This window comes from Sarcophilus harrisii, chromosome 2 (genome assembly GCF_902635505.1).
Source record: "Sarcophilus harrisii chromosome 2, mSarHar1.11, whole genome shotgun sequence".
Classification (NCBI taxonomy): domain Eukaryota; kingdom Metazoa; phylum Chordata; class Mammalia; order Dasyuromorphia; family Dasyuridae; genus Sarcophilus; species Sarcophilus harrisii.
In genome coordinates, this window is record NC_045427.1 from 358,057,058 (window position 1) to 358,079,313 (window position 22,256).

Below are 22,256 nucleotides of genomic sequence, written 5' to 3' on the forward strand. Positions count from 1 at the left end.
TACAACTTTTTGTTGGTTTAAGCATCAAGGAAATAAAAGGAAAAGAATTTTAATCAAGCATGATTATAAAGAAGGTTGGAAAGAAAAAGGTGAAAAGATAGATGTTATTTTTCTATTTGTCTTTTAAAACTAAGTAATATATTTTGATACTTCTAGAGATTTGATTTTCATTGGTATGGTTACTGATTATATAAAAATGTTTTAAGTCTCATTCACTGTAATGCAAAGAGAAAGGATGGATAAATGTATTTAAGATCAAGAGAATGTGGGTTACACAAGAAGTGAATCCTTCCTCCCTTCCCCCAGTGGATCTTATTGAGCTTTGTATGTACTTCAGCACTTGGCACAGTATGACTTTTAAGTATTTCTAAAGATCTAAGGGTTCCTCTTAACAATGCAGGTGACAGCCCCTCTCTAGACCAGGAGAAGGGCTTCATGAATTTTTAACCTTTTCATAGCTAGCTTCTCCAGACTTAGGCTAATTCTCTGGATGACAAACCTATTAATGGGTCCATAATAAAAGTCTTTCCAGACTTGTAGGACCTCTAAACACTTGTACTCTGTTCTGTTCACACCTTCAAAAACCCAAGACTATCTTCAAAACACATTAAAGCCCAGGAGTGGGATTTGTGTGTGAAATTAAGTACCATAACCTGTAACAGTCCCCTTACTACCTGTGGAATGAAGCTTAAACTCTCATTTAGCTTTTACAGAGTTTCAGAATGTGGTTCAATTTCATTAACTCAAACTTATTTCTCTTCAACATATCCTTTAGTAAATTTGTACTCCACTAAGTCCAGGACACACAGTGTTTATTCTTAGAATTATAAGGATCTTACAAGTCATCCAGCTAAGTTTCTTGCAAGCCAGAAATAATTCCTACAAAATCCTTAATAGTTTCATTCAAATTCAGATTGAATAATCTGGTGCCAATTTATTTTTCCAGACTGATTTCACATTAATCTTTCTTGAATATTCTTCATTTTAACCAAACTAGTTCTTTAGTAAGATTGGGTTACAGTAGCTCATCTTCCACTTGTATCTTTGTGCAGAAATCATCTCCCATACCCAGAATCTTTTCATCTCCTAAACTGGAAATCACTGGGTCCCTTTAAAGCTTAGCTAGACTGCCAACACCTTCAAAAGGCCTTTCCTGATTTCCTTATCCCAAACCATCAAAATGAATATAATATTGATCTGTTTACATGTAATTTCCCCCAATAGAATGTAAACTCCTTGATTGTTTCTGCCTTTGTCTCCCTGGCACCTAGCTTAGTACTTGGTACATAGAAGGCATTTAATAAAGGCTTATTGAATTGAATAAATAGGAAGCTCATTATCTTACAAGATAGCCTATTCCACTGTCAGTCAGGTCTAATAGTTAAAAGTTCTCCTGAAAAGAAATCTGTTTTCCTATAGTTTCTAAGCAATACAAAATGTGTTTATTAACCCTTATTTATATCATAATGAAAGCAGTGAGGATGATGGAAAATCTGCAAATCCTATAATACAACGAGGGATTAAGGAAACAGCATATACTTAACCTAGAGATGATTTATATATGCTAATAGTCTGTAAGTACTGAAAGGGTTATAATGTAGTCTAATCATAGCAGAGTACATTGGACGTATTATTTCCCTTAGTTTAGACATTAGGTCTCTATCAATTCAGATTAAAGCTGCATTTGCCATTTTAGCAACAACAAATTGTTAGCTCATTTTTAGCTTGTGGTCAAGATACTGTCTTTTTCATGTAAGTTCACCCATATTTGTACAATATGATTTTTGAAAACGAATGAAGTATATTGGTTTCCACTAAATTTCATTTCGTTGTTTTCAGTACACAATTATAATTTGTGTTTCTGAATCTTGATCTGCCATCTAACATATTAGCTATTTGCCCTTCCATCCCTTTCCATTATATCACATTTTAACCACATTATCTTTTTTTAAAAATTTAATAGCTTTTTATTTTCAAAATACATGCAAAAATAGTTTTCAACATTTACCCTTGCAAAACCTTGTGTTCCAAATTTTTCTTCTTTCCCCCACCCTTTTCCCTTAGATAGCAATTAATCCAATATATGTTAAACATGTGCAATTCTTCTATACATATTTCCACATTTATCACCTGCATTATCTTTTTAAACTAAATTATAATTTCCTAAAGGGCAGGCATTTTCATATTTCTCAGAGTGCTGAGTGGAATTCTCATAATATAGTAAGAACTCATATACTTGATTATTTAAAAAAAATTTACAAAAAATTTGTTAAAGACATGAAAATGATAGTGTAAAAAATGAAAGGAAAAAGAAAATCCACTAAAAATATTTGCATTTATTTACATGAGCATCTAGTGCTCATTAGTGAACAAGGATGAATACTATACAAAAGGCTAATAATCATCTCTGAAGAGTCAGTAGCAAACACTATAAAACCTCAAATAATCCTTCAATTTTTATTTCTGACAGAATATTTCTTACATGAAAAACTTCTGGGGATAACAAACTTGTTGAAAGAGATTAACATATAAAGTTTGTAGTACTAATGTAAATTTATTTACTAACAATTACATACTATGACATCAAATATTTTCAATTTCTAAAAATAACATATAATTTACTCTCAGCATCTGATTAGGAAAGAAAAGTAAAGAAATTTTTTTATAACTGCTATTTTTTTAAAGACTCATTTGGATTAAAGCAATAAGGCTTGTGTCACAACAGGGAGAAGCCTGGTAGTAATTCTATAGTAACTGGAAGATCTGAGGATTCAGTTCAAGATCCCATATAAATCTATACAGCCATATGACAAGTCACAACTTTTCTGGGCTTCACATTTACTCATTCTTTTGGGGGTGGTAGTGATTATTTTTAATGATGTCTTTCGTTTTTTGTTTTTATTATTATTATTTTTAAATATAACTCACCTTACAATATCTCTCTCTTTCTCCCCTCAACCCCTTTCTAACTGGGACTTAATTGAAGTCAAAGAATTTTGAAGTTCTCTAAAAACTATTTGTAGATGACATCACATTAATTACATTGAGCTTTGGAATACTACAAAGTCTTCTCAGAGAAATTTACAGTCCTGAAAACAGTTTATCTAATCATTCATAAAGAAAAAATAAAAATGGATGCAAAAGACATCCTACTCAGCAATCTATGAAATTTGTCCAATTAGACAAACCAATCTATATAGAGATTGTGAGCTGAAACTGGAACTAAGAAGAACAGATTGGAATGCATTTGAGAACTTTTTCAGTGCTTTCAGTGATCCTATATTTTCTACATAAGAGATGAAAGAAAAGGATGATTCCTGGAACCAGGAAGAAAGGAAAGACTAAAGGTCTCCTCCCATCTTCTACACTCTACTACTCCTCTCATGGGAGTGGATAGGATAACAAAAAGAAACAATATAAAGAAGAAATAGAACAGAAGAAAATAGAAGAAATAGTACTGCTGGAAAGCACTACAAAGGGGGAAAATGAATTATAGTGGAAACATAATTGGACTGACTTAAAGAAATAGGAATCTAGTTTTGTTAGCTGTTGTATGGAAGTGGGATGGACATTTTACCTCTAGTCTTAGCAGAATGCCTTGTTTGATGTTTGTATTTAATATATATGTAATAAATTTATTTCAACTATAAAATAAGGGGCTACAGTAGAGTCCTTTCATTCACGTACTGGAGAAAAACCACCAAATCATGCTGAATTGGTTCACTACCAATTTTTACTTTCAAATGGGTCCTCACTGTGGCATTCTTTTATACCTCCTATAAATTCACTATGACACTCACCATAGCGCCTTTCCCCATACTTCTTCATTCTTCCTCCAACCTCCCATGGCTCCTCTTCAGCCTAGCCTCAATTCAAAGAAAAAACTGATACCATTCATTTGCTGAAAGCTCTCTCTTTTCCCTTTTCTCCCTATTCCACATTATTTCAGATGCTTCCCACCATTATTTCCTTCACTCCTGTCTCCCATTAAAAGATGGACTTTTTCCTTGCCAAAGACAGTGTATGTACAAGTGATTTAACTTTATCTCATTTTCTCCTACAGATTGTTCCCTCTTATCCTCTATACTAATTTTCAATCATTCACAGCCTACTGGTTGCTTCTGTACTGCCTATAAACACATCCAGGTAACCCTATCCTCAATAAACTCTCCCTTGATCCACCTATTCCCACTACCTACTGTCACTTATTTCTTCTTTCTTTTGGGATTAAACATTAAGGGAAGTCTGTCTACATTGGGTGCCTCTCTTCTTTCTTCTCACTTTTTTTTTGCTTTTCATTTTGCTTTCAAACAATTAATTGAAACGGTTACTATTGAGCTTATAATTGCCAAATCTAAGGATCTTTTTTCAATTCTTACCCTTTTTGAGTTTTCTGCAGCCTTTGACTTCTTTCTTCTGATACTCTCTTCTTTCTAGATTTTTAATGACAATACTCTCTTTTTGACTACTGTACTTGGAGCTCACTTTTATGTATGCTTTGGAATTTACAAAACATTTTCTTTACATCACCTCATTTGAATTTCTCAACAACTCTTTAAGGTAAATAGTACAAATATTAACATTCATATTTTACAGGTAAAATTGAGTGATGTGTCCAAGGTATTATAGTTAGTAGATAGTAGAGCCAATATTGAATCCCAAGTTCAGGGCACATTTTCTCAGAAGATGTGCCAATTTGAAAATCCAGAAGTCTAGGGTTCTGCTTCACTCCTAGATTTACCATACTCACACAAACTTCTCTTTCCTATCTTGTTTGCTGGTTTTGATTTCATGCTACCTGGACATTCAATATATGTCAAATCCTTCTGCCTTAATCAATCAATCAACATTTATTAAGTGCCTACTATGTGTCAGACGCTATGCTAAATGTCTACTTCTGACTTCCCTTGTGCAACTCTGCTGCTCAAGAATATTTTCTGTTAAAAGTTTCCAAGAACTAAATTAAATTTCCTAAATTAAATATCCAAAAATGAAAATACAAATAATACATAACCTAAGACATCTTCCCATTTTAAATGACTAAATTGTTAGTCTTTTAAAATTTTATACTGAACAGTTAACTGAGTTCCATATTCTGCTTCTATTGACTCTATAGGTGAAGCCTTCACAAAATCATATACTTTTCTGCTAGTCATTTGGTGCCAAAAGAACTAAAGTTGTAGAATACTTCAGTTTTATTAACTGTGGAAGTATGGAATGCTTTCATCAAAGTTATAAATGATTTCTCATTTGCCCACTCTAATGGCCTCATTCAGCATAACATGCTGGTCATTTTCTCTCCTCTCATTTCTTTTCTTTCTTTCCTTTTTAAAAATCACACTCCTTTCGCTTCTGGCTCCCCCTTATCAAATCTTGCTGCTCATTCAGTCTCTTGTGCTGGATTTTCATCCATGTCACCCTCAATCCAACTCTTCCTTTAAGTCCTATCCTAGGTCCTTTTCTCTTTTGTTTCTATATTCTAATCTCTATGCAAATGACTCCCAGGTCTACATATCTAGCTTTAGTTTTTCTCTTGAGCACCAGTCCCACATCAATTGCCTGTTGAATATTTCAAACAGCATACCTTGTGGGCACCTCAAACTTTGTAGTCCAAAAAGAATTCACTGTCTTTTTGTCCAAACCCATCTCTCTTTGTTCTTTGGCAGCACCATCACTTTCTCAGTCACTTTGGTTTACACGTTCAGGAATATTCTTTACCATTCCTTGCTCTCACTCACTCATTATACATACTCAAATATCCCTTCTCTTCCAGGTCTCTCTCCTCACTAACACACCCATGTCCTAATTCAGCCTATATAATTATAGCCTATAATATTGTTAATTGCCTTCTAATCTGCCTCAGATTTCCCCTGACTCCATATAAGTTGCCAGAGTGCTTTTCCTGAAGTCTATGTGTTGTCTTCTCCTAATCAGCAAAGTCCAAAGCCTCCCTCATAATTTTTAAATTCTTCCATGTGGCATTTGAAGGTTTTCACAAACCTGGCCCCTGCCTATTTTTTTACTTTTTAAAAAAATACATTACTCCTCTACATTAAGGTCCAGCTATGTTAGCCTTCCTAATGCTTCTCATCTAAGATGCTATCTATACTTCCTTTTGGTCACTGGTTGCCTCTTATGTCTACAATGCTTTTTTTCATTTTTTTCTGCCTCTTAAAATCTCTGGCTTCATTTGAGACTCATGGCAAGCACCACCTTTGGCAAGACTCCTTTTCCAGCCTGATTAGTTCTAGTTCCTTCCCTCTAGGGTTACCTTCCATCTAGTTTGTATCTTGTAAGTACCTACTTAGGTATGTGTAGTCCACTCCATTAACTCAGCCACCTGCTCAGCCAACAAAACTCCCGAAGGCAGCCTGAACCAGATGAAAAGGTAATTGGGAAATGTTTATTTAAAAAAACAAAAAAACAATACAATGTAGATAATATTTGTGGCTTTTTAAAAAGCAAATATGTGGCCCCATTTCTATATGAGTTTGATACTACTGGTCTACTCTATTAGAATGTAAGCTCCTTAGGGTTTTTTCCTTCTAACCTTAGCATTTATAGTTACCAAATTATCCTTTCTTATTATAAACTAATTAGATCTCTGTTGTAAACCTTTTTTTTTTCTGGGGGGGGGGGAAGGGATGTAGAGCAAGAGAAAGAAAATGAGAAAGGATTAGGAAATTTTATCCTATCTGTAAATTTTGCTTAGAAAGATATCAAACTCTTTCTATTCAGCAAGTAGGTATTATAATAATTCCCTCCCCCCTCCCCAAATAGTCTGCCCAGGGCAGCTAGGCAGTATAGTAGACAGAGCACCAGCCCTGAAGTCAGGAAGACCTGAGTTCAAATTTGGTCTCAAACACTTAATAGGTCCTAGCTGTGTGACCCTGGGCAAGTCACTTAACCCCAAATGCTTCAGCAAAAATTAATAAATTTTAAAAAATTATATGAAAAAATAGTCTGCTTTCTAGGCTCCAAATTCATGTTTGTAGAATGAAGGAATGTAATTATATATAAAGCTGCTTCTTTCATATGTTAACACAATCCAACAAACACAAAGCAGATAATTAAGTGAGATAATTTAAGCCCAGTATTTTGTATTTCTTTGGGTATCTTTTACCTCCAACAAGATAAACTGTGGCTTACTCAAAGGCAAGGAAGTTGCTAGAATCTCAGACCAAGGCCTGGCACTATTAGACCAGGACCCCAGAAACCAATTCCTGAAATGAATAAGTTGAAGACTTATCAGAGTCTCAGGCACTAGGACTTTAATATTAAGGATCTGATTCCGTATTTGGTGCTTTTCCTCCTTCTCTTCTCTTTGTAGCTATAGGCAGATAGGTGATGTAGTGGTTAGATCCCAAGGTCTTGAATCAGGAAAACCTGAATTCAAATCTTGCCCTAGAAATATACTAGCTATGTGACTGTGGGTAAGTTATATAACCAGTCTGCTTCAACTTCCTTGTTTATAAAATGGAAATAATAATAGCATCTATGATGATAAAATGAGATATCTGAAGAACTTTGTAAACTTACAAGTTCTACATAAATGCTAGTTATTATTATTATCATCATTATTGTTTTTATTACTGAACTGAAATCAATAACCACGGTCTGAAGCCTCTCTCTCCTCCTCTCTTCCTCTCAGGAATATCTTTATCAATGTGGCCCTACATTTTTGACTTTGAAATTTCTTCTTCCTCTTACAATATCTAAACAGTTATCAAGTCTACAGCCAAATGGGGCTATTAGTAATTCCCCAAATCTGACACTCCATCTTCTGCTTTTGTGCATTTCCACTGCTCCTCCTCCTCTATCTTTGTCTGCAAGGATAAAACTCAGCTCATTCCATCTTTGGCGTTCCCTAATTGCTCATTCACTGGCTCTATCACTGTCAATTTTCCTGGTACCATATTTTTTAGTGTGTATTACATTCTCCTCAAGAGAATGTAGGCTTTTGAAGAAAGGAGTGTTTTTATTTTTGAATTCTTAGTGTGTAACGTACTTAGTAGTAGGGCCTTAATGAATGTTGAAATATGATTTAACAGGATTAATCTAGATCTGGAAGGCTATCTTTAGAGGCCATCTACATCTCACCTCCTCATGTTATAGATAAGGAAACTGAAATGCAAAGGTTGAATAACTTAATTCAGAGCCACTATATTTTGAACTCTTACCCACTGATCCCTAAGAGTGGCATTATTTTTAACCACACATTCTTTCAAACATAGCAAACCTCAGCAGAGTAGTAGTTAAAACTAACATCTGGAAAATAGTTTACTAGATAGTGACAATGAAAAAAACAGAGTATAGAAATTGAAGTTCTCTTGTTCTTACAGAGTTCAGCATTAATATAGTACTACCTAGTGAATGTGACTGAGTGTAACAAAGCCCTAACTAAAGAGAAAAGAGAGTAAGAGCTGATTACATTATAAATTTAAATAATTCATAATGACTCAAAAATTATTGCCATGACCATAATTTCTTATCTTACTTTGAAACAAAATATCTCTTTCTTCAATCCTCATACTTCAAAACTCTCTTTACCCTTTTAAGTAATACTTTCCACTGCACATATCAAAAAATAAAAATAGATAATGGAAAGGTTCCAATATTAATACTTAAGTGACACATATAACAATTATCCTGGGAATTTCAAATGTGGAAATCTCTCAAGGAACGGGCCAATAAACAAACTTCTTCCATATCCTTTACTATGAATAGGCAAGTTTAATCTTAAGAATAAATGAGAAAAAAATCTGTAGACCAGTATTTGATAATGTAAAAATAATATTATTTTATTATTATTAAAAAGTTTACATGACTAAAATCCTAGTTCTTATACAATTATTCTGCTATACTACACTGCTCAAGTAAATAATCAGTACTTGTGTTAAGCTTATAACTCATGTGAAATTATATGGCAGTATGAGTTTCATAATTAAGGAAACAGGTTAAATAATTTTTCTGGATCACTGTCAAAAATCAGTAATAAAACCTGTAGTCAAGTGGGAAGATACTTATATTCTGGTTGCTATGTCATGGTCAATATCATTTTCATACAAACTCTTATTAAGAACCTAGTAGTGTAAGACATCCAAGGACTAAGGGATAAACGATGATTAATACAATTTGCCTCATGGAACTGAAGTAGGGAGGATTAGACATGTACAACAAAAAGTATAGAAAACAGAACATGATACATATATTTAGAGCTTATGGGATAGACAATAATGTGTACATTATAAGATTTTAAGAGCCCATCTAGTTCAGGAATCTTTCTTTTATAAATGAAGAAACTGAGATCAGGTAAAATGAAGGAGCTGATCTCACTTCATGTAGTAAAGTGAGTAGTGGAATTAGAGAACAACCAAAGATTTCTAAGGACATTTTCTAATATAGCACACTTGCCTTAGGAACTGTAGTACAATCTAGAGAGGGAGAGTGCCATAATGGAAAAAGCAAGGAATATGAGGTTAGATCAGTTCATCAGGACGCCAGTACTCATTGAGTGCCTACTATAAGTACTAGACATTCTGCTAAATGGTGCTGTTACCAAAAGAAAAAAAAAAAAAAAGGTAAAAGACAGTGCCTATTCTTGAGAAGTTCATAGCTGAATGGGGGAAGGAACATGTAAACAACTATGGACAAACAGGCTATATACAGGATAAACTGGGAAAAATCTCAGAGGAGCCACTAAGATTCATGAGGCCTGGGGATGTCTTGCAAAAGATGAGATTTTGGCTAAGCCTTGAAACAAAGTCAGGGAGCTGAGGAGTACAAAGATTCTAGGCAGGGTACCTTGTGTGGGAGGCGGCGTCACTGGATTGCAGAGGATGTGGAAAGGAGTAAGGTATAAAAAGTAGATTCCAATCTGACCTCTGACACATAACTAGCTGTGTGAACAGGGGCAAGTTGTTCAAGTCTTCGGAATCTCAGTTTCATCATGTGTAAAATGGATATACTACTACTTGTATCATCTATTTCACAGAAATTGTTAGGATGAAATGGGCTAATGTAATATGCAAAGTGTTTTGCTAATCTTAAAGCACTATAAAAAGTTAGTTTTCTATATCATTTCAATTTTAGTGACCCACATAGGCAAAAATGTTTGTAGCAACTCTTTTTGTAGTGTCAAGAAACTGGAAACTGAGTGGATGCCCATCAGTTGAAGAATGGCTGAATAAGTTATGATATATGAATATTATGGGATATTATTGTTCTGTAAGAAATGATCAGCAGGATGATTTCAGAAAGGCCTGGAGAGACTTCCATATACTGATGTTAAATGAAGTGAGTTAGAACCAAGTGAACATTGTATACAGCAATAAGATTGTGTGATTATCAACTCTAATGGATGTGGTTCTTTTCAACAATGAGGTGATTCAGTCCAATTCCAATGGACTTGTAATAGAGAGAACCATCTGCATACAGAAAGAAGACTGTGGAGACTGAATGTGGACCATGACATAGTATTTTCACCTTTTTGTTGTTGTTTGCCTTCCTTTCCCCCTTTTTTCTCATTTTTTTTTCCTTTTTGATCTGACTTTTCTTGTGCAGTACGATAAATGTGGATATGTATAGAAGAATTGCATATACTTAACATATATTGGATTTCTTGTTGCCTAGGGGAGAGGGGAGGTGGAAGGTAGGAAGAAAAACCTGGAATAGAGTTTCTATTCCTTCACTGTACTGCCTATAAACATATCCAGGTAACCCTATCCTCAATAAACTCTCCCTTGATCCACCTATTCCCACTACCTATTGTCACTTATTTCTTCTTTCTTTTGTGATTAAACATTAAGGGAAGTCTGTCTACATTGGGTGCCTCTCTTCTTTTTTCTCACTTTTTTTCACTTTTCAAGGGTAAATGTTGAAAACTATCTTTGCATCTATTTTGAAGATTAAAAGCTATTATTAAAAATTTCAAAAATTAATAACCAAGACAATGCTTTGTTATAAGTTAAAAGAATAGAAAGAACAGTATGAATTAGGAAGTTTTCATGAAAAGAAAGGGAGGAGTATTCCATAAGGGAAAATTGTATTCTCAAAGATAATCATATGAATAGGAAGAGATTCAACAACTGAGATTCGGGTCAGACTACCATGGAGCACACTCATGTAAAGGAGGAGGAAGGAATGTATTCCAGAAATGGGGGATAGTGTGTGTAAATAATACATGGAGAAGGCTAATGAAACAATGAATTTGATGACTATTCATATTAATTAATGCTAATTAATATTAACAGCTGTTAATAGTTAACAGCCAGGTTTGGGAAGGTTAGAAGGGAGAATGTTCAAAGGAGAATAATAGAAGAGTAGCCTGCAATTTTATTGCAGAGGGCATTCATTATCAGGTTGAGGAGTTAGTATTTACTTTAGAGGTGATGGGGAAGATTAGGGCAATGGCATGGTTAGACCTGTATTTTAGAAACATATGTAACTGTGAAAGAGATGTAATAGAAAAGTGAAAAACTAGAAATAGTTTGATTAGGATGCTATTAAGAGTAAGGTAAGAAGTGATGAAAATCTGTAGTGGAATGATGACCACCTAAGTGAATGAAGAGATGATTTTGATTGTGAGATATGAAGCTAGAATGAACAAGACTCACTTAACACGGGGTAAGGGAGAAAAATCAAGGACACATATCTTCTGGGTTCCTGGGATACAATCCTTTTTTAGATGTTTTGAGTTTGAGATGCCTATGAAACATTTTGTAAATGAGAAACTAGATTTTAGGAAAGATTAGGGCTGAATTTATAAATTTGGAAGTTTATATCGTTAAGAAAGTATTAAGATCCAGAGGAATTGATTTCACTGTAGTGGAGACTAAAAAGGAGGTGGTTTAGCACTGAATCTTGATAGAGTTCTGAACTAGTAAAGGATTCTAAAACAAGAATGGTCAGATATGGAGAAATACCAGAAGAAAGCATTATCATCAAAGCCAAGAAAGTGAGTATACTCTAAGAGGAGCTGTTAAAGAAGAATGTTAGCATGTAAGAATGTTACTAGAAGTTTAAGGATGAAATTTAAGAAGTTGAGAACTAAGGAAATTTTGGCAAACTGCATTCTTATTTCACTTAGATACCAGCAGTTGAGAGAAATAAAGTTTCCACAATAAACAAAACATGTCAATTTATTTAAATTCAACAGAATAAAATATGGACACCAAAAAAAGACAATGGATTTGGAATCAGAAATCATGAATCTGAATATTGACTCTGACATTTACTATATGATTTTAGGCAAACTCCTTTTTCTCTGTGAACTTTTGTTTTCTTATCTGTAAAATAAAAGAATTAGGTTAGATGACACCTAAACACTCTCCTACCATGAAAAGGTCTGGGTAACTATTGAAATATGAATCATTATATCAATTAATATTTCTCCAAGTGTGTTAAGGCTTACACCACTTTCCTAATAACACGGTAAGGGTTAATATATATAGTGCCTTAAAATATCACCTCTGCTTACAGATGAGAAAATAGAGGTTCAGAAAAGTTACTTTGTCCAAAATCATGTAGCCATTAAATGGCAGGAATAGAATTCGGGTCTCCTAATTTTTGGTTCTATGTATTTTTAGCTATACTAAGGCATCTGAAATTTACACTCACAGTTCAGAGATTAAACAAAAGATAATCCAAGACCTTTTTTTCCACTTCCCATTACAGAGGTTAACCTAGGGAAGGCACAATTTCCCTGAATTCAGTTTTCCCACTTATCTTCTTTGATCTGCTGAAGGAGAATAAAATAAATTATTCCTTATTTCAAAGGAAAAACATTAGAATTAAGGAATCTACAGGGCTTTGAATACTAAAGAATATACTACTGCCTTTCTAACTATGGCATGGCAACTAAAAGTAAATATCACTGGCAATTTTCCAAGCTTGGAAAGCATTTCAAGTGAAGCTGACTTAGAACCTAGAAGAAAATATTACATACATTTGGTAAACATAACGGTCATTTTGATGCCTAGGGTTTCATTTGGATGGTTTTAACACATTCTTTTCCAGAAATTATTTAGATGATAAAACACTAATCTGAAAAAGTAAGGCAACGAGATGGGAATGCTCCTCACTTCTTTTAGAATAGATGTTGTCTGACCTCTCTTCTTGAAGAGAACCATGACATCAGGGAAGTGATGTCGTGACTTGCAAGTGAATTGGATTTATGTGAGACAGAGCTATGCAAAACAACCAGCTTCACTCTCTTCTTCTGGAGCCATCTGGATCCAATGGCAAGATATAGATCAGAACATGGAGATGGCCTCATTTTATGATAGTTATTCACAAAGAAAAATTCCACTTCTTCATTTTTGAAAGGAACAAGCCCCAACCCTATCTTCTGTTTCTTTTCTCTTTATTGTCCTCTCTCCTTAAAGTATCAGAGATGTAAGAAGGATTTATTCAGAGAATTACACAAATTGCCCTCATTTCATATTTAGGCTCTAGGAAGAACTAAAAATCAGGTTTTAGCAGGAAAGATTCAGAAAAGTCATCTACTTTTCTGTAGATGTAGATTAATGAAGCCCTCATTAATACATTCTCATAATGAACTCTACCAGGATGTCTTTTTTTTTTTTTCTTTTTTTTAAAGGATGTAGTTAAATGAGTAAACAAAGTTGATTCAATATCTCTGAAGTAAAAAGAAAATCTTTGAACCTAGCAAAAAAGAGGGCTATTAAATATACATTACAATCCTACTTTTTTTTTTTAATTCACAGTGTTATGTATGTTGATTTAATTTTATGAGTTGCTTGGACATTTAGATGAGGATGACTTCAGTGCTGGAGGCTGAAGTTTCTTTATATTTCCAGTACTTAGCCCAGTGCACAGATAAATCAGTCGACTGATTGGAAAAGGATGAAGGAAGAAGAAAGGTGACAAGAGCTCATAAGATTCTAGCTTCAGCAAGTGAATTACTGATTCTAAATCACAAAGAAGCTAGCTTTTCAGGTACCAGAATATTTTCCCACACCAGGAAAATGGCACATCATAGCAGCTAATAGAGCCATAAAATGTTCTAATTAATATTGTCTCACAAACATCACCTGGATCATGGAAAACAGATTTGTTAAACTTTTTTTTGATGATATTCTCCATAATAGGAATTCCCTGCTATCAGAGATGCAGCTAGACACTAAAGTTGTATTGTTTTTTAAATGGGAATTCTGAAGGCTTTAAATTTAAGTAAATTAATAAGTTTCAAGGATGTTTGTTTTGTTACAATGGCTTTAATTATAAATACTTTTGCTTTCTTATTTTTACATTTTTAATTTTTACCTCCACATGGGTTTTGGTACAAAAATAGTGTAAAAACAAACAAAAGATTAAAAGATTTAGACCATTTTATATCATCTCTGCTGATAAAATGATCATCTATTGACTGTGTTTATACATTACCGAATGTATTCCAATGACCAATTCTAGATCATAAATTAGCCAACTTTTCATTTATTGGATCTACTTAAAACTCATTTTGCATGGTTCTCTGAATTAATAATACATTATACACCATGAACAATGAATCAAAGTACTTTGTGTGTGTACTTTTCTCTTCATGGAAATTCCTTGGACTATAGAACCAATTTAAAGATAAACTTAGCCAGTGTTTCTTATCATCCCATCTACTTTAAAAATTCTATGATTCTTTTGCTATGTAGAAAGGCAGTTTACTCAATATAATTTTTGTTAATTAACGTTCCAAGTACTCTTACAAGTATGGACTTCGAAGACTTTAAAAAGTTATAACTGTGGGCTACCACACATCAAGAAGCTAAGACCAAATAATTACATGTTTATATTTATACATATATATGACCAAATAATTACATGTTTATATTTATACGTGTGTGTGTGTGTGTGTGTGTGTGTCTCTCTCTCTCTCTCTTCCCTCTGGGAAGAGTATATACTAATCTCACTTCCAAAGAAGTCCAGGATTAACTCTCATCAAAAACAAAACAAAACAAAACAAAACAAAAAACCCATCTATTAAGCTCTTACAATGTGTTAATCTCTGGGGATATGAAGAAAGGCAAAAACAGTTTCTGCCCTTAAGGAACCCACATTATAATGGGGCAAAGAATTTGAAACAACTATGTACACAACAAAGAGTGAATTGGATGTAATCTCAGAAAAGAGGTATTAGTATTGAGAGGCCAGAGAAAAGTCCCTGGCAGAAGGGAGGATTGAAGCTGAGACAGGAGGTCAGGGAAGTCAACAGATGGAAACGAGGAAGAACATTCAAGATATGAGAGGCAGCCTGTGAAAATGTTCAAAGTGTAGAGATGGAGTGTTATGGGCAAGGAACAGCAAGAAGGCCAGTGGTGTTGGATCATAAGAGTACATCAAGTTATGAAGTATGAGAAGACTGTAAAGTTAGAAAAAGGAAAAGTTATGAAGGGTATTAAAAAAAAAAGCTAAATAGAGGATTTTATATTTTATTCTGGTGGTAATAGAAAGAAAAACAGAATAAGGAGAAATCTGCACTTTAGGAAAATCCTAACCTCTTAATACTTCAGGCAACTCTTTAAGACTACACAGTTCAGAGAAATGCCCTGCATCAGTATTTTAAGATTCCTTACCTAGGAATTCCCCATATCAATTAAATCATAGGTCTAGTCTTTATCTCCTTACAAGAATTAATTAGACACTCATCAAGCAATGTAAACACATCCAGTACAAACAAATTGTCTTCTATTACAAGAATGCTTTAGATTCTAAGTTTCATCTTCAGTGTTAAGTCTAAGAATTGTTGCTCATATTGGTACTGTCCCTTTCCTGCATTCTCGTGTGTGTGTGTGTGTGTGTGTGTGTGTGTGTGTGTGTGTGTACACATACATATACTCATTCACACCCTTATCTATGCCAGAGATAGATCTCATTCTATTCTCTCTCTCTCTCTTTCCCCCTTCCTACCCCTCTACTCCTGTCCATATACATCTGAGTTAGGACAGAAATGAAAATGAAGTCTTAGAAATGGATCTCAAACAGGAATTTTAATAAAAACTTAACAAAATAGGGTATGGGACCATGAAATAAAAAAAGAAAACATCTTGTTCACTAATTCAAGATTTAGGACAATTCAGCCAAAGCAAAGCCTAACTTGTGTCTTGGCTCCCTTTAGGGCCGATGGTTATTCTGGGCAAATTAAAGGTTTTTTCCCTAAGTACTACAGCATATTTTTATGGAAAAAAAAAAAAAAAAAAGACACTGCCATGTTATGGGTCAGAACTCTGAAATAAAGATTCTTACAAGGTGCTAACCCAGTGGAATCGATAAAGACAATGTTTGTTTAGCATGATGCTTAAAAGTTCTCCAGTTCAGTACATGTACTTAGTACTTTATATAGTTCCACAAGATTCACACCTATGATAAGAGAAAATATAAGCTCAGATAAACTGAGCCAGAATCAGAACTGGAAGACAGAGACCGCAGTGGCAGTCCTCCTGCCTCTCCCACAGAAACCAAGACACATTCAAGAGGACCTCAAGAAGCTGGCAGAAGCAGAGAAGGCAAAGGACTGGCGGCAGGAGTTCAACCTCTGGGAACCAAGGAGAGAGATAGGCCTTTAAGAAAGCTAACCGGGCCCCAGGAAAGGAGAGAGACTTTGAAGGAAACAATAAAGGATTTGGACTTTAACCCCTGGCTACTCATGTGGTGATTACTGAACTGAAACAAAGGTTGCTCCCAGAAACCCCAAGAAAAACGAAATAGAGAACATTACACTGCCAAATACAAACAACTGATCTACTAAAAGATTATCTGCTAAAGTGATTAATAGTCAATAGTGTATTAGTCTGAAGTTGTTCTCAAAGTTTAAATATTTAAAAAAAATTATAATGAATAATTTTTTTTTCTTGCTGAGGCAATTGGGGTTAAGTGACTTGCCCAGGATCACACAGCTAGGAAGGGTCAAATGTCTGAGACTAGATTTGAACCCAGGTCCTCCTGACTTCAGGGCTGGTGCTCTCTCTACTGCGCCACCTAGCTGCCCTATAATGAATAATTTTTACTAATTTCTTTACTAATTCAAAACAAACTTTTCTTTCTTTTTCTTTTCTTTTCTTTTTTTTAAAGCTTTTTATTTTCAAAACATATTCAGGGATAATTTTTCAACATTAACCCTTGCAAAATCTTGTGTTCTAATTTTTCTTCTCTTCCCCCCATCCCCTCCCCTAGATGGCAAGTAATCCAATGTTAAACATGGTAAAAATATATGTTAAATCCAATATATACATATATAGCTACACAATTATCTTGCCAAAAGATAAACCAAATAAAAAAGGAAAACAAATGAGAAGCAAAATAAAATGCAAGCAAACAACAACAAAAAGAGTAAAAATGCTGTTGTGATCCATTCTAAGTTCCCACAGTCCTCTCTCTGGGTGCAGATGGCTCTCTTCATCACAAGATCATTGGAATTGGCCCAAATCATCTCATTTTTGAAGAGAGTCACATTTATTAGAATCAATCATCGTATAATCTTGCTATTGCCATGTACAATGATCTCCTGGCCCTGCTCATTTCACTCAGCATCAGTTCCTGTAAGTCTCTCCAGGCCTCTCTGAAATCATCCTGCTGGTCATTTCTTACAGAACAATAATATTCCATAATATTCATATACCATAACTTATTCAGCCATTCTCCAAACTGATGGGCATTGACTCAATTTCCACTTTCTTGCCACCACAAAAAGGGCTGCCATAAACATTTTTTTTGCACATGTGGATCCCTTTCCCTCTATGATCTCTTTGGGATGCAGACCCAATAGAAACACAAAGGATATGCACAGTTTGATAGCCCTTTGAACATAGTTCCATATTGTTCCCCAGAATGGTTGGATCAGTTCACAACTCCACCAATATTGCATTAGTGTCCCAGTTTTCCCATCTTCCCTCTAACATTCATCATTATCTTTTCCTGTCTTTTTAGTAAATTTGAGAGGTTGTAGTGGTACCTTAGAGTTGTCTTAATTTGCATTTGACTAGAACTTGTCAAACCAAACTTTTCAAATGAATTAGTTCTTGTGTTATTTATTTTGTTTCCATGAGGCAGCGAAAAAAGCATTGAAGTTGGAGTCAGAAGTGTCTGGGTTTCCAGCTTTAAACTTCAGTTTTTTATTTGAAAAATAAAAAGCCTAAACTACATGATCTCTAAAGGGCCCTCTGGTTCTATGATCATATGATCCTAGTATTTGATTTCCAATGTTTGAGGGAAGTTGTCAAATTGGTCTTTAGTTATAATGGTTGCTAAACAATGGCAGAGAGCAAACGAACACTAACTGGGGGCCTATTTAATATTTGAGACAGCCCTGATTATAAAATACAAAAGAGGTGAGGAAGGAAACTTCTTTAAATAAAGTTTTCATTTCAGAGTAAAATTGATTTTGAAATGCAATACATACTTTTTATTATTAGTATTTACTAAGAATAATCAAATGAATAGTAAAGATTTGGAAAGTGACATTAGAAACATATTGAAAGTAATATTTGTCAATCATATGAATACCCCAGGATTTTCTTATTCTAAAGCTTAATAGGCAATTGTAGCTAATATAGGAAAACAATTAAATATCAAAATAACTAAGGCCTCTAAAAAGATTTAAATATTTTCATGGACAACATATCTTTTTAGAGAACAAACATTTAAGTATCATTCCTCCCCCCTCTCCTCCACCTTCTGAGAGTGGCAGTGCTGGATTCCAGTTAAGAGAATTAAGGCTAAAACAGACTTAAGAGATCAACAAATTCAACCTCTTTTCCACCTCCCTCATTTAACAAAAGGAGATACTCTGGTTGAAAATAAAGACATTTTAAAGCTATGAGACTATACAATCAGGCAGGGGCTCAGTTTGGGCTTTCAGATCCGTTTCCTCATTAGCTCATGATTGCAAGCAAGTTACCACCTTTCTAAGCATGATGTTTCTCAACTGTAGAATGGGAGTAATGATTTTTCCACTATTTATAAGGCTATTGTGGGAAAAATGTTCTGTGAATCATAAAGCGCTATATATATAAGTATAAGCATAATTACTAACAAAGCCCTATTGTATTCCTTGTTTAAATCTAATTCAGTGAACACTTACAAAATATACAATATTACAAGATACCAATGTACCTTGGAGCCATGAAGACAAAAATTAAATAGTTTCTGCTTTTTGAGGAACTTGCTTTCCTTTCCATTTAGGGGTTGAGGGTGGGAAGCATTTAACCTCATAACAACAATGATAATAGCTAACATTTATATTGTATCATAAGATTTGCAAAGAGCTTTATATATGTTATCCCATTTGATACTTATAATAGCTCTGTGAAGTAGATGCTATTATTATCTCTATTTTACAGATGAGGAAACTAAGGATGAGTGAGATGAAATGATTTACTCAAAGTCACACAGCTAAGTAAAGGTCTTAGATTCAAACCAAGTTCAAATTTCAAGTCCCAGTACTGTATCTGTTATGTCAGCTAGCTGCCTTATAATTACAGAGAAATTACAGGTATTTTGAAGAAGGAAAAAAAAAAAAAGAGTAACAATTGGGAAAAGGAAATGATACCTCAGAAGAATCCAGAAGGAAGATAAGGATGATGGGAAAGGAGTGCCAATGGCATAGGAGACAGTCTATATAAGAAGGCATAGGTATGGATGACTAATGTTGAGTTCAGGGGGCAACTTTTAATTTGGCTGGAACACAGAGAATAAGAAGGGGAGTCATACAAAGTAAGTCTGGAATAGGACACAGAAGCCAGGCTGTGGAAACCTGTAAATGCCGGGCCATAAAGGATGAGGGAAAAAAGGAAGGTACCTAAGATTTTTGATTTATACAATAATAACATTATTATAAAGACTAATGTTAATAAGTAAAATGCTAATAACAATAATAATAAAGATTAGCTTTAAAAGACTTAAAGGAAACAACTTTTAAAAGACTTAAGGTAACTGTGGTTAATGCAATGACTAATTATGATTTCAGAGGACACATGATGGAATCAAGGTACAGAATGAGACATATGTTTCTGGAAATGGTCAATCTGGAATTTGTTTTGTTTGACTTTTTATATGTTACAGTAAAATTGTGTATTTTCCAAAACTTTCAGTCAGTTGTGTTACTGTGAAGATATATAGTCTGTTGTAGAAAACTATAAAAATCTGTGCATTCCCTTTTCATGAGATCCACAGCTGTTCAAAAAAGAGGCCTTCTAATACAGACAGTAAACAACATAAAACAAATGGATAAAGATTGGTATGCAGTTGAACAGGCAGTCTAGGGAATTGACTGAAGTATCCACTGAGAAGAGAAAATGGGCTACATGGTATGCTGGTTTTATCCTAAACGACTTCTGACACAAAACCCTAACTTTAAACACCAATTCTCTGCTGGGGGGTGTGTGTGGTGTTAATATAGCTGTCAATCATTGATCACTATTATTTCTGAAGAATAAAATTTGCAGAACACCTATGGTGAAAACATAAGACAGATGTAAATTGGCTGTAACATTATCAAAAATCACATATACAAAAGATAGAAAAAAGAATTGATTCAAGAATATATGGCTGGGAAAGAGGAACAATAGTCAAGTGTCAAGAAAGAAGGACAAAAGAAATACAACCTGAAAGATGCATATTAAGAGTTTTAAGACTAGATGAAGATCCCTAGAATGATGGATAAAGATACCTTATGAAGGATTTGTGGAAGAAAATGGACAGGAATTGCATCAGATGAGAAGACACAGAAGACTTGCAATTTTCACTAATGAATATAGTATTCACACTGAAAAGGACCCTATAATAATTATTCTTGTTATCAATAAGGAAAATGCCAATTGTGGAAAATAAAAATTGTTAGTATTCTTACAAGGTGCTAAGTAAGTGGAATTGAGGAGACAGTAGTTAAATCTAGGTTTAGGATTGATTTAATCCTACAACAAATAATGGTTTCCTAGTGATATAATGATTGATGTATACTTAGTGTAGAGCATATAAGCAAGAAGCTCTCGGGGCCAGACACAAGCCCACTAGAAACTCTGAGCCTCAACCAGGATTCAGTCGAGGAGATTCATAAGCCAGAGTAGGCAGCGTAAGCTCTCGGAACCAAGGAGAGAGATAGGCCTCCAGAAAGCTAACTAGGCCCAAGGAAGGAGACAAGACTTGGAAAGAGACAATAAAGGATTTGGACTTTTAATACCTGGCTGCACTTGTGATTACATTGAACTGAAATGAAGGCTGCTCCCAGAAGCCTCCCAAGAAACCCGTTCCCAGAGAACATTATATTCTTCTCTAAAATATAGAAGTTATGAGAAATTACCAATTTTTAGTTTTATGATATAGCTGTACATACTAAAGTTTGGACAGTACAATTATAAGAGAAGAGAGCTATGGTGAAGCAAGTAGTCAGAAAGGTATAGGCCTGGTATAGAAACCCAAATAAGGGGACTGAAATAACAACATAAACACATATTTACTTTGATCCATGTTGGTTCCTCTACCTACGGGAAGCAGCTAGGATTAACGTCCATGCTCTGAGCATGGTGATTAAGATATACAATAAATAGTTATACATTACACAAAATTAAGATACATACTGCATACAACTATGACAAATATCTACATCCTTCCAAATGTAAACAGAAAAGACAGATGATGGCAAAAGAAGTCTATATGCTGCCTTATCCCACCCTGAAATACCTGAATCTATTGCCTAACTAAAGTAAGAGAAACCATAATTAAAAATGGAATCACTTACCATATGTACTACTTCGGGATAAATGGGCTCTGTGATCACATTTCGATTGTGTGTGATATATTCTACCATTTCACTTAAAGCAGCTCGTTTTACTTCCTTCCACTTTAGATCACTTAGTGGATCAGAAACAAAATCAAAGAGGACACAACATTGACGCAACTTCTGGATAAAAAGCTTCTCTTGATCAGCAGGAGGTACATCTGAAAGGCAGAAAAGAAGAAAAAATCAGATTGTAATAGTCCATTCTAAATATTACCTCAATTATAACATATGGGAGTCAAGAATTAGAGAGAAGGGGAGAGTCATTTGAGACGAGTTAAAAAATGAGAGTGGGTGGCATTAATATGAAGATATCCAAAATGTACATTGGCTCTATCTGGCTTAAGTTACCATCCAGCAACAGAGTAAATAAAAGCCATCATGACAGAGTATGTGGCTGGCTGTTCAATTTTCCTTGAAGAATAGATATATTCTCTTCATGTAGTTTTCCCTTTCATTATACGTTTAGTTC

The 22,256-nt window shown here is 34.4% G+C and overlaps 1 protein-coding gene across 15 annotated transcripts in view; it reads right to left on the reverse strand.

Annotated features, from left to right (window-relative positions):
• PPP2R5C (protein phosphatase 2 regulatory subunit B'gamma) overlaps window positions 1–22,256 on the reverse strand; it is a 204,500-nt gene that overhangs the window by 58,010 nt on the left and 124,234 nt on the right. For all 15 annotated transcript variants that reach the window (XM_031953232.1, XM_031953229.1, XM_031953231.1 and 12 more), the window contains one exon: window positions 21,746–21,945. In XM_031953232.1, the coding sequence (XP_031809092.1) occupies window positions 21,746–21,945 (200 nt within the window). The remainder of the gene's footprint in view (window positions 1–21,745; window positions 21,946–22,256) is intronic.